Source organism: Schistocerca piceifrons, chromosome 8, assembly GCF_021461385.2.
Source record: "Schistocerca piceifrons isolate TAMUIC-IGC-003096 chromosome 8, iqSchPice1.1, whole genome shotgun sequence".
In the NCBI taxonomy this organism is placed as follows: Eukaryota; Metazoa; Arthropoda; class Insecta; order Orthoptera; family Acrididae; genus Schistocerca; species Schistocerca piceifrons.
Genome location: NC_060145.1, coordinates 276161925 through 276175724, shown reverse-complemented (window position 1 = coordinate 276175724; position 13800 = coordinate 276161925). Strand labels below are relative to the sequence as shown.

Genomic DNA, 13800 nt, shown 5'->3' with positions numbered 1-13800 from the left:
TGAGCCAGAATATTGCTGCTTTGCTGTTACTGCTTCCTCCTCCTCCTCCTCCTCCTCATCCTAATCCTCCTCCTCCTCCTCCAAAGAAATCCTTGCCACAATTTCCTGCTGTGAAACACATTGCAACTCCACTCTTCAGTGGTCATTTATTGGCTGTGATCTTCCACGAGTTCATCAATATCATTGTTATCCACTTCTAGACTCATGCTCTTGGCCAAAGACACAATCTTGTTGACTACGGGCTCCACAGGTACTGACTCAAATGCCTCAGTCACATTTGACAACGAACTCCGGTCAAAGCTTCTTCCAAGCAGAAGTGAGAGTTCTGTTCTCTTAGTAACCTCTTCCCATGCCTTTTTTATTATCTTGACGCAGGTAACGATGTTGAAATGATATTTACAAAACTCTCTGAGTGTGAGATTGGTAGCTTCAGTTAACTCAAAGCAATGCTCAAAGAGTGCTTTACTTTAGAGCTTCTTAAAGTTAGAAGTAATCTTCTGGTCCATAGGCTGGAGAACATAATAATCTGGTCCACAGGCTGGAGTAACAGAGTGGTGTTGGGAGGCAGAAATTGGATCTCGATGAATTGAAATTTTTCCTCGAGGTGGTCTTGTGGACCTGTAGAATGGGCAGGAGTGTTGTCCATAAAAAGCAAGACATGGAATGGCAGATTCATCTCAAGCAAATATTTTTCACTGAAGGACCAAACACTTCATTGATCCAATCACAAAAAAGATCACGTGTCCTCCAAGCCTTGTTGTTGGACCTCCATGGCCTATTTAACCTACTCTCTGGACTTTACACTTCTTGAAAATTCATGGAGTTCCTGAATGGTAAACAAGCAGCAGTTTAATTTTCAAACTGCCACTCACACTGGCACAGAATAGCAGTGCAAGACAGTCTTTCCTTGGCTTGTGATTGGGCAATGCATTCTCCTCTGCCATTTTTCCAGAATAGACGTGTCTCATCATAATTAAAAACCTGTTGCGGCAGGTAGCCCTCAGAATCTACGAGCATGTTGAAGTTGCTGATGAAGTACTCTGCAGCCTTTGCATCGGGAATGGCTGCTTTGCCTTGCTTCACAATACTGTGCACGCCGGTTCTTTTCTTAAACTTCTCAAATCACCCATGGTTTCACTTAAACACTTCTTGGGCACTAATGATCCTGGTGTCTTCTTAACAAGGTCAGTGAAAATCATTTTCGCCTTCTCGCAAATGATGTTTTGGTTAATAGTGTCACCTTGTAACTTTTTTCATTTATCAACGTAAGGAGCAAACTTATGACACTGGCCAGAATACGAAACCATTCTTTACGTACTCTTGTAACTCCCTTTGAAGCATTTATCTCCTTAATCTTGTCCTTGTTCTTGAGGGTAGTGCAAATGGTTGATGTAGACCGATTGTATGTGCATGGTAAATCAGCAACACTCACACCACATTTGCGTTTTTCAATGATTTTATGTTTCATTTCTAAGGTCTTTTCTTTCTCTCATGGTTGTCTTCTAGCGGCTTTATCTTCGGGGACATTTCTATGATGGTTATTAAATTTGCACATAAAAAAACACTGCATGAACACAAGTTTAGAAAAATGTGTGATCACAAGCTGTCCTAAGATGGTAGTGGAAACAGAGCTAAACCCAGACAGCAGTATGTACTAAAGACATTGTTCATATGCCGCTGCCGACAATGAAAGATGTTCATATTGTTGGAACATTTACCCCACCATGTGCGAATGGGGGTGACATTGTCATTACTCATTATACAAACAATCATTCGTTGTGCAAAATATCGGTTGTTAAACAAGTATTTTTTTACAATTTGTTTTGCTCATTACGCAAATTGCGCATTATGAGAGGTGCTCGTTAAGCAATGTGTCCACTGTATTTCTTTGCCAATCAATAAGGTGTCACTTCTTTAAATGTATCTCTTTTAATGAACGATTTCTATAATGCATCACACTATTGAATTTGCAATGAATGTTCCTTACCTGTGGATCAGATGTACTCAGCTTCAGCCTCGTGTAATCAGGCCTTGGAATGGTGATTTCTACAACCTTGTATGGAATTGGAGGATGTGAAGTGAGAGAAGCATCTATTTCAGTAGCTGGTGTATGCATTGGTACTGGTTTAAAAGGCAACTCGAGGACACGGCGAAGATCGACATCTCCGCTAAGAGCAGCTGAAGGATCAGCTGAAATTCGTGGCCGCAGGTCAGTGTCACTGGACCCACCAAATCCTGTGATATGCCTAAAATCAGTATCTCCGACATGCCTCAGGTCCACATCTCCTGTTGTAGATGAGGATGCTGTTGTAGCTGCAGCAGTCATGCGAGGTAGGTTACGGAGATCCACGTCGCCTGGCGAAGTTATTGCATTGCTGCACACAAATGTAAATATGTTTCTATTAATTAAGATAAGTTACATGGTTATTGAAAATAATCATAAGGAATTTATCAAATGCCAAAGTATAGAATATAGACATAGCTACAAACTATTTAAAATTACAAGACACTCAACAGTAACAAACAATTTTTATCTTTTGCATCAGCAGTAAGTGATGGCTGCACTTCTATATTTTTCATGTTATTCTCTGTGAACGACTACTGTTTGGTGTGTGTAGGTACATCTCAAGTAGCAAACAATCAAAACTGGTGTAAAACAGTAAGACTTAGATCTTTAGAGATGTGACTAGATAAGTAAAGGAGGGAACATTTGCAACAAATTAAAAATAAGTACCTTCTGCAGGCAGTGCACAGGCAACTGAACTATCTGAGCACATCCTCCCAACTTCCCATTAGTTCCTTGCCATATCTCCAAAACTATTCGGAGGTTTTCCAACTATACTGTTGTACTAGCATTTCTGGGATAACTTAAGTAGTGGTGAATTTCACTTCGTCATGGCCTCAAAGACGTTACTGAAATTATGTATTTCTAATGCAGTATGTGCTACAATGAATGCCTACGAGAAACCAGAATTGTGTTTCAACTAAGGACTCTAGCCTTGATGCCTGTGAATATGCCTCTAAACAGATGAAATAAGTCATTCCATTAAACAAAAGTATTTACAACTCATTTTGCTTAGGACATGATCTAAATTTCAGAGAAAATGGAAGTCCTACTACTCAGGATGTTACACCCATCCCCCTAACTAAGTAGTTCAAGGTGCTTCTCCCACTGACACCTAAAGTAAGTCAACGAGACTGATTTCACCTCTTGGGAAATGTGCTGAGTCCCATGTTAAGGGGGGCCAAACATAAAAGGGTAGGGTCTATTAATCATTGGCAATTCAAACATATGGCAAATAATGGTACCCCTTAGGGAAAGAGCAGCAAGGAATGGGAAGGAACACAATGTGCACTCAGTGTGTACGCATGGAGGCCTCATTCAACATGTTTTAAAAAAAGGCTATTTTGGCAGCTGTTGAGGAAACAAGAGGTAATGATTGTGGATCAGACACTTGAAGATAGATGCAAACTATCCCGAGAAAACCTACTTAAAAAGTTTCTAGAACCAACTTGAAGTGATAAATCTAGGAATATGTGACAACCCCCTATGTATCACTGCCATATGGATTGCAAAGACAAAATCAGAATAATTACAGCTTGCACAGAGGCATCTCCACAATCATTCTCCCCACAATCCATCTATGAGTAAAATGGGAAGAAGCCCTAATAACTGGTAAAATGGGGCGCACACTCTGCCATGCACTTTACACTGGTTTGTAGAGTATATAAACGAAAATGCAGATAATTTAAAATACTCAGCAAATACATATGTAACCATTCTATGAACTACACAAAAAATAAAACCAATAGTAAAACATTGCAATAGATAAGATTATTTTCTTTAATGCTATGCAGTCTGCACAGCTGATATTTTTGCAGTAGTAGGATGTTACCTTGTGCAATATTCATAATGGATAGTGGATATTTTCATCTGCATTCAGATTTTAAACTACATCTTTTATACCCTGCCATTTTATGTAATGTAATTCCCATAAGTCATATTATACCTGTAGATACTCGTAAAGCTCGTCCGCCGAGGTGGTGGGCCAGACAAAACGCTTTTGCTGTGGCTGTCATCTCCACCTGGACTAGCTCCAACAGATGATGTGGATGCAGAAGCAGCTGCAGCAGCTGCCGCTGCTGCAGCCTTGCGAGGATCTGCACGAGCCGTTCGTGGGTCAGGTCGACGGGTAGGAGGAGCAGGTGCCTCAGATGGAGCAGAACAACTCGTACTTGGGGACAAAAGACCTGGAGGCCCAGGCCCCACTGATGCTGCGGCAGTAACGGCTGAAATACCACTAGTTGAAGACACAGGTACGGCAGCTGCTGCTACTGCTGCCGCTGCTGCTCTACTGCGAGGATCCCGGGAAACGCGAGGGTCTCGTATCACAGGACTGCCCTGTTGCTGAGGTGACTGTATTGGTGTCGAAATGGTCGTTCTAAAACAGCAGAAATAATGGAAATAAGACTTTTGATTCAAATCAACCACTAAGTACTATCATTAGTACATTCAAGAAAACAGTTACATTTTGTATTTAACATACAGATCTTGAATGAAATTACTGCATACATATGAAGACAAAACAAAGTTGTGTAAGAAATTTCATCTAGTATTTTGTGTAATGGCAGCGAGTTGTCAAAAGTTACATTCTGTTGTACAATGAATGTTCACTATGTAAGACATAGCCCCTGCCACATTCTCAAAATTTGTCTTGCAGCATCTCATATCACAAGAGATTATTATTATCTATCAGCAAACTCTCTTCTTTAAAAATGAAAAGGAAATTTATCTTCACAAGTAACAACTGCACAGACACTTCTGCAATTGCATTTATGATTTCTGTAGTTTACTTTACACACTTTTCTTCACTGTCATAATTTCATCCTTTCCTGTGCAAAATTTGCCTTTTGATTCAACAACAGAATTATGTCCACTTGAGCACTGCTTTAAGACATTACATTTTTCCATGACATCGCAAGTGACTAGAGAAACAGTAATAAATTTGCTTTGTAGTGTATGCGGAATGAGAAAATGGCAGAGGAAGGACACATGATGAGATGGGGAGTGTGACAAGGCAGTGAGTGAGTGAGTGAGTGAGAGAGTGTGTGTGTGTGTGTGTGTGTGTGTGTGTGAGAGAGAGAGAGAGAGAGAGAGCGCTTTCCTGTATTGTTAAACACATGGACGTACCTCTCAGGTGTCTGAGTCACCATAGCAACTGTTGATGTCTGTACAGCTATGCTGGTTGCAACTGGCACAACACCTTGGTTCCGTATTGTTGACAAAAGTTTTGTAACTGATTCTGAAATATTTATCTGTGACAAGTCTTTCAATGTTAATCCTGTCACAGTTGGGACAACTGGTGCTGAAGTCTGATCTACAGACTTTGGTGGGGTCATTTCTTTTCGTTCTTGTTCATCTTGTAGTATTTGTTGTTTAGGCGGCTGCGGCTCCTGTGAAAAATAAACAGAAAACTCAAATTTGATGCCCATATACAATTTTCTTTTGAAGTATATATATAATTTACACTCTTATCATGCAAGTGAATTATAACAAAGTTCAAAATGCAGATAGCTACAATTTTACAGCATATGATGATTTCATTCTCTTATTATTACACTGTAACATATAGTGATTTCATTCTCTTATAATTACACTGGAGGAGAGTAACAAGTGAGGTTAAAACTTTAAGAATTCCTGCAAGCATGCCAGTAAAAGTTGAAAACAAACTGCAAAAGTTTTTCCTTGACAACTCCTATTCTGTAGAAGAATTTCTGTTGTTGTAATGTGTAACAGGTGGTGGGTAGCAATTTCTAACTCACATTTGTATATTTAGAAATAAAAATTAAGAAAAAATTATTAGTCTTAAAAATGTTCAGCATGTAACCAAATTTGCAAATTATTTTGTGAAGTGAAAGTAAAATGACGCATTCCACATAATTATAATATATTGTGCAGAGTGCTCCATGGAACATGAAACAACTAATTAATTTTCTAACTACATAATAAGGAGTACACATGCAAGTGAAGAGTTTTCACTGTTTAACTTTATCTGACTATTTGTCATAAACACACATTTCAGGTGAGATTCTTCACACATATCCAAAAGCAGTATTGGTGGGTACATAAATTAAGTGCTGGTTAGCACAAATGACTTTTCATTATAATTAGGAAGAGAACTAGAAGACTGTGCAGACTGACTAAGCATAAAACCATGAAAGGTGAGGCTGTAGAGAGCGCTAACACCATTAGAGTATTTGTATGGAAGTGTCTAAAACACAAGTTGAAGTTAAGATCTCTGTTATCACACTCACTCTCAACTAGTATCTCTAACTTACAACACAGGCTCCAAACATACAATCCACACAGAGTGGAGGTCCTTACAACATACAATGTGAGCGCAGTTAACATCAGTGAACAGAATAAAAGTGTTCCTCAAGTTGCCTCCAACATTCTGATCTGATAGCGCACATGCATTTCTGAACACAGCTGCCATTTCAAGCATATGTTGCAACTGGAAGCTCTTAAATTTCTGTGCTAATAGTAAATATTTATGTATGTAGTTTGTATATTAAACTACTATTATTTTCTGTGACTTGTTCAGGACTTTTCAATGTTCCTGTGTAACTGGTCCTAATTCCATACCTTTCCTCTTCATAACATGTATTGTAACTGTCTCTTGTTTACACAGATCCAGTATAACAAATTTGATGGGCTGGGAGAAATATAAATACAAACAATAGCGTACCTGATTGGACAGCTTTTTCAGTAAGTCAGTCAAAGGTACATCCTCTTCATCACTCGAGTACCAGTTTTCATCTGCACAATTGTCATCATCATCCTCATTGTCCCCACTACGCTCCTAAAATTTAGCATTGGAATAAATAAACACCTCAAAATTTTACAGCATGAAATAGCAATACATATTCAAATGGGCTCCTTACAACAGCACTGCTAACTACTGAAATTATATAATTACTTTCTCATGAAACTCTATTCAAAGCTGAAAGAGAAATCAGACAAAGTGATTCCATACAAAAAGCTATTTCAAGGGTTCCTAGTCAAAGTTTTCAGGTCCTTAAACTGGATAACCTGATAAGGAATACATGTTAATGGTTATCTGAACCCGTGTATTTTGTGGATGACAATTTATTGTTTGTCGCTAGCACAGATGAACTATAACCATGCTATGGGACCACATCAGGTTTTAATTTAGGCTTATAAATCAATTATAATAATACAAAACAATGTATAACCAACACATTCCATAGAAAATAAAAACCAATTAATAATGAAGTCATAGTATCAGTTCATAATTTTTTGTATTTAGGATAGCTGAAACAATAACTAGATGGAAAGGAAAAGACATGAAAAGAAGAGTAACGATGGCATAGAGTGCTTTTGATAAATTAAATAAGGTTTTTAAAACTAAGCTTTTGATGTCTCAAAATAAAGGAAGTTTATGATCAGTATGTAAACATACAGAAAAATATACATATGCACATAGCTGAAAACTGTAACCCATGGAGAAGTCAAAGGAGGTCTTTATCAAGCAGTGGACATTAAATGGCTGATGACTACAATCATGATAGTGGTGGTGGTGGTGGTGGTGGTGGTTGCAGTTACTGGGATAAGTGGGAAACTGAAAAATAAATTTAGGGTGTATGTGTAGTCTTACTCACAGACTAAAATTCACTGAATGTTACATGAAATCTCCCTCCACAAAGAATGGTCTACATTTTAGACAAAAAATGTAAATTCTGAGCATCTGTAATCTTTACAAAACATATTCATGAAGAATAACAAACACACTGTATTATCTGCTATGTTATCCTGCAATAATGACACATACATTTCCATGACACACAGTACTATAGACTAGTTAATCAACTTGCTTGTCACAAGACAATATGCAGGAGACTAGCTTATAAGATGTGTGGCTTCTCATTGCTGTGAAATAATTGCATTTGTGTCATTTGCGTGACTGATAGTTAATACGAAGGAGACAACCTCACAACAAATCACCAAACAATTGTATCTAGAAATGTCCAGCACTGTTAATGTCTGGCACAAAGTCAAAATCATAATTACAGTTTAATGATTCGCTGGACATATTCACAAGCCAAGCAGAAAATTGTAAATAAAAATACATGACCCACACCGCAAAACACATAGCAGATACCAGAATAAACTAATATTATTTGCTGCATAGCGTAAAAACCAAACTCATTAAAATATTATGCTAGTGTTGTTACGCCATCTGCCAATCTTACGGATTAATGTACACCCTTCTTAACATTTTACGTATGAAATAATGTTTCATTAGAGGTCCAGTGCCACCTGACAAGCAAAGTTAGAGATGATCGTGGTGAATTACAATTAGAGTGGCCAACTGTGAATTACTAGCACCTACAAAAATGTAATACGCAACTGAAAAATCTGATGACATAATTATATAAATCAAAGATGGATATAGTATATAATGTGGAAATATGTACTGAATCAATCTCACCCAGCTGCTGTGATGAAAGCACTCACATTTGTGGCACAGGCTCAAAGCATCCACTTAATATCTGTCATAATTTATTATTATAAGCATATCGTGGTCTATTCTTTGTTCAGCACGGATTAGCATGGCTTCATAATTTATCTAACTGATATTGCAAACAGCAATAGCTTCCTTCATACCTGACTGCTGTCTGCTTCTCTCTGTTGCTGCTGTATTCTCAAAAACAGTTCTCGCTGTTTCTTGGGAAGGTGGAGAGGAATATTGGCTCCATCGTTGCTTTCAGTGCCACTTTCACCTAGGAATGTTAATTCAGATTAGATGTTATGAGAGATCCTTAACTTCAAGACACCTTCTTTTCTCGAATCAATTATGTGAGCTACATAATTTAATAATTTTACCAGTCTCTGCCTGAGAATCTCGTGCATCATGTGCTGAGTCAATCTTCTGTGGTTTCTCATCTTGCGGCTCTGATTTAACAATACTTATTTCTTCAGAATTTGAAGATTTTTCATCTGTTGTAGTCATGCTGAAACTTTTACTTTTTACAGACTCGTCCAGTGTTGCAGAGTCAGGAGAAAGCCTGTAAAAAAAATTCCACTTAAATTATTATGTATGTAATTATTGATGATTTTCTTCATACAGTCTATCATTGATTGGAGGAAATAAATACAGAAAGATGCAGTATGTGCCTTCTTTTGAATCTGTAGCTTCAAATCAACATCATAAAATCTATGCAGAAATAAAATACTATTTACTCACTTTGGGCGTTTATGATGACTTTCTCTTTTACTCTTGTGTTCTCTCTTCCTATGCTTATCATCTCCCTTTCGATGTTCTCCTTCATCAGAACTTAAAGTATCTTGATAGAAACGGAAAGTCGGCCTTTGTACATCATGTTGCACATCAGAGTCATTCTTTCTCTCTGGTGTTTTCTCGGCATTAAATTCTTTGTTATGCCCTGATGGCATTGAGTTATCAGAAACCCATCTATTTTCCTTGCTTCTAGACGGCCTTGACTCCAGTTTTGAAGATGAAGTAGGTGAGTCTGTTCCATCTGTAACAGAGAAGTATGTGTTGCATACACTGTTTTTACTCCAATGAAGAATATTTAAATGTCTGGAATGTATTTTTTGTAAATTTAAATGTTTATGCAAATAAATCACTTTCACCTAGTTACATGTAAACTGACTTGTCCAACATCTTATGCATAAGCTGTTTTTGTAGGAAAAAGGACCAATGAAAATACAATATAACATGAATCACCATCACAAAATGAAAAGACCACACAATGAAATTGTTAAATGTAAGAGAATGTCCTAGTAAGATTGCTGGCATGTAATATTATGTGTCATTTTTCATATATGTATAGCTTCATAAGCATGACAGTATAAACATTGATAATTGTGTATGCAGTGTGTTAGTGGTGGCTATGGCTAATGCAGTGTAAGCTATAATTATATAATAGTAGTTTTTGAGTAACAGCGTACATGAGTGTGTGTGAGCAATCCGGCTGACAAGACATAATCAAGGTGGACAACAAAAACTGTGGTAAAGAATGGTTACTAATTAAAGAACTGTGTTCAGTCTTTTCATAAGTAATATCTCCGATTTGCAAGCATGGAGAGGGTTCTACACTTACTTGGAGAGAAACTTAACACTGTTTAAGGTTAACAGGAAGAAAATTAGTCCTATGAACCAAGAAGATGCACAATATACCGAGTCATACGTTTTCCCAGCACCCGCCTTGCATTTTACTGCTACAGTTTGCCACTGGTGTTGCAGTCATGGCTTCTGCATACAATGGAGCAATAGTAGATTATTACCAGCTCAGCTGGAATGGTAAAGTGAAGACTCACTTCCTTAAATGATTTCTCCTGTCTATTTGTGCAACTGTTATTGCTGTCACATAACAACATGCAGCACATACACACAAAAAAACTAAGATGCAGTGATGTGTGCCTGTACGTTAAACACCTGTGTTAGACCTTTTTCTTAAACACAAGACCTAAAGTAATGTAGTAAATCATCCCTACATATTAAGAAGTGTCATTCTCAAATATATCTATGTCTCATTAAGTTAAGAAAGTTGTGGAGGCACTTACTGGGATCCTATCACCAAAAGAAAAACAAAATTAATGTGTCTGCCATACATTGTTCTAATATTGTTCTTGGGTGGCTTTTATTCACACAAAATAGTCAGTGCCATAGAAAGGGGATCTCAGATTGATCCTATATTTCAAGATATGGTCATAATTAGTAGTAACTGCCAAAGTACAGATGGACTCCCCATTTGATTTGGTTTTATAGAGAGAAAACTACAGCACTGGCACATTACTTAGCTTGCATTTATCACGAATCTCTTGCTAAGCATAAAGTCACAAGCAACTGGGAGAAAAAAATAAAATAAAAAAAATCATAAGTGTCACCTGTATGTAAGAAGTGTAAAAGAACAGACCACTATCCTTAACATCAATGTGTTGGAGAATTCCTAAACACATTCTCAGTTTGATTATAATAAATTTCCTTGAGATGGTAAAGCTTCTGTCTACAAAATAGCATGGACTTAGAAGGCATTGCTTATGTGAAACTCAGCTTGCACTTTTCTTGTACGATATCCCGTGAACCACGAATGAAGGGCAATAGGCAGATTCTGTACTCCTAGATTCCTGGAAAGCATTTGACATGGTGCAGTACTGCAGACTGTTAATGAAGGTATGAGTATATGGAATGCATTCCAGATGTTTAAGTTGCTTCAAGACTTTTATGTAATAGGAACCAGTACATTGTCCTTGTTGATAAGTGTTCATTAGAGACAAGGTTATTAAGAGTGGAGCAGGAAAATGTGGCTCTTAGTCTCTATTCATCTATTAAAAACACCAGAAGATTCAAACCAACTGCAAAATCATTTAAACATTATATCTTCATGGTGCAAACAATGACATTTGAGTTAAACAATAAAAGTTGTGAGGCCATCCAGATGAGTAATATAAGGAATAATAATGAAATAATAAGCAACCAGTTGCATAAAAAAATTTAATTTCATTATCAGTTTCAGGCACTTGAGTGCCCTTCTTCATAACTACATATCGCAATATTTTCGAGAGTCAGCATACAGCAAAATACCATGGTTACATGGTTCACAATGTCTGTATAAACAAACAGATCAATATCCCTAACATCAAGATTCTGCAGAATTCTTGAGCATATTCCCAGTTCGAATATAATAAATTTCCTTCAGACGGTAAAGCTTCTGTCTACAAATCAGCATGGACTTTAAAGGCATTACTTACATGAAACTCAGCTTGCACTCTTCTCACGCAATATCCTGTGACCCACGAATTAAGTGCAACAGAATTTTATACAGACACCATGAACCACATAACCATGGCATTTTGCTGTATGCATCTTACTGTTGACACTCGCAAATAATGTGATTTGTATAACCTTCTGAAAAAGAGCACTAAGTGCCCAAAACAAGTAGAGAAAGAAAATTTCTTTTATGCAATTGGTTGCTTATTATTTCGTTATGTACAATTACAGTTGCTGAGGATGGATAAAACACTAAATAATAAAAGAAATCCATTAAATTTTGGTTACATGATAAATCACACAAATCTATAGGCTGTCAGTTTAATTAAACACCTACGGATTACAATTAGAAACAACTTAAACTGGAATGATCACAAAGAAAATGTGGGGAAACCAAATCAAAGCTTGTGTGTGTTTCACTGTCAGAATATTTAGGAGATGCAACATATCTACTAAAGATACTGCCTACACTATGCCTGTCTGCCCTCTTCTAGAATACTGTTACATGGCGTGGGATCTTTATCATATAGGATAGATGGAGCACATAAAAAATTTCAAAGAAGGGCAGCTCATTTTATATAATCACAAAATAGGGAAAGAGTTTCGCAGCTGAGATGGTAATCATTAAAACAATGAGTTTTTTACTGCAGCACAATCTTTCCATGGACTTTCAGTCTTCTCCAGATGCAAAAATACTTTTATGATGCCCACCCACATACGGAGGAACATTCATTGTTACAGATGGGAACTTTGGCAGAATTTCTTTTTAAATGTGTTAAATCTATCTTCAATTTCAATGTGAATCTGTGCAATTTGCATTTTTGTGAATGCCAAGCAGCAGTTTTGTGTTGCCTTTCTCAGCCTTTTTTTACATAATTGCTGAAATAAATGCCTTTTTTATCATTATTTGCACCTTTATTATTAAAAATATTAATAAGTGTCCCCATGAAAAGAGGTACCAGTAGGTAAGGGATTTTTAATTATCACTTGTGTTTCCTTGGCCTATTATCAGATGATATCTCCATCAAAAGCAACAATGAATGTTGAAGCTGAGATATGGTTTCATTATTGTTCTAAATTTCTCTTTCTTTCAGTTTCCATTGTGACACTGTTGAGCATGTATCTAGTAACTTGCTGAAATGTTGTGTTCCTATCACAGTAGATTGTAAAGTTACATTAATATTTCAGGTTCCAATACATTTTATAATAACGGTAGAATAATTCTGTGCAAAAGTCACCAGTTACCCATTTTACCTCTGAAGATGTCTCCCACAGTCTGAGAGAAAATGTTAGGAGAAAGTTTTGTACACTGACTACAGCCTAACAGCTCGGAAGTTTTAAGTGATGTCTGTGAAAAATATGTTAGCAGTCAGTGAACTACAGGTTGTAGTATTATTATCGACAAGCCATAAGACAAAATAAAAAAGACCTTAGGGGAATGAAAAAGGCAGTATGGGCTACCACAGGTGACAACCCATGTCATGCACTCTGCCCACCTGGCAGTGAGTCATGGTGTGGCTACCAGAGTGCTATTACTCAAGGCGAGACCTACAAGCATAAACATTCTTTGCAATTAGCTATAATAGAAGTTATAAAACCTATACACAGGGATCTTAGTGACACAAGATTATTGGAAAAATGTTTACATGGCAGGACTCAAAATCCAAATGAAAGTTTCAACAACTGAATGTGGGAACGGATACCAAAAACTATTCTAGTAGGACTAAACACTTTGAAAAATAGGCGTGCCAAATGCTGTTCTATGTTTCAATGATGGTGCACAGCGAAGGCTTAACGTTATGGAACTGTGTTTCAACGACGGTGCAGTGTCATGGCTTAATGTTGTGAAACTGATGGGAGTGCCTGGTGGACTAAATATGCATAGAGCTCTAAAAGGCACTGACAGAAGAAGACTCTTTGAAGCAGAAAAATTGATGTTGGAAGCCCCCAAAGAAGCAACGAGAGCTTAAATTTTGTATAC

The 13800-nt window shown here is 37.2% G+C and overlaps 1 protein-coding gene across 6 annotated transcripts in view; it reads right to left on the bottom strand.

Moving 5' to 3' along the window:
* LOC124711284 (zinc finger CCCH domain-containing protein 4) overlaps positions 1-13800 on the bottom strand; it is an 81089-nt gene that overhangs the window by 3903 nt on the left and 63386 nt on the right. For all 6 annotated transcript variants that reach the window (XM_047241285.1, XM_047241283.1, XM_047241287.1 and 3 more), the window contains exons 7-13: positions 9270-9564; positions 8909-9090; positions 8690-8805; positions 6750-6863; positions 5192-5454; positions 4011-4442; positions 1988-2375 (exon numbers count right to left, since the gene is read on the bottom strand). In XM_047241285.1, the coding sequence (XP_047097241.1) occupies positions 1988-2375; positions 4011-4442; positions 5192-5454; positions 6750-6863; positions 8690-8805; positions 8909-9090; positions 9270-9564 (1790 nt within the window). The remainder of the gene's footprint in view (positions 1-1987; positions 2376-4010; positions 4443-5191; positions 5455-6749; positions 6864-8689; positions 8806-8908; positions 9091-9269; positions 9565-13800) is intronic.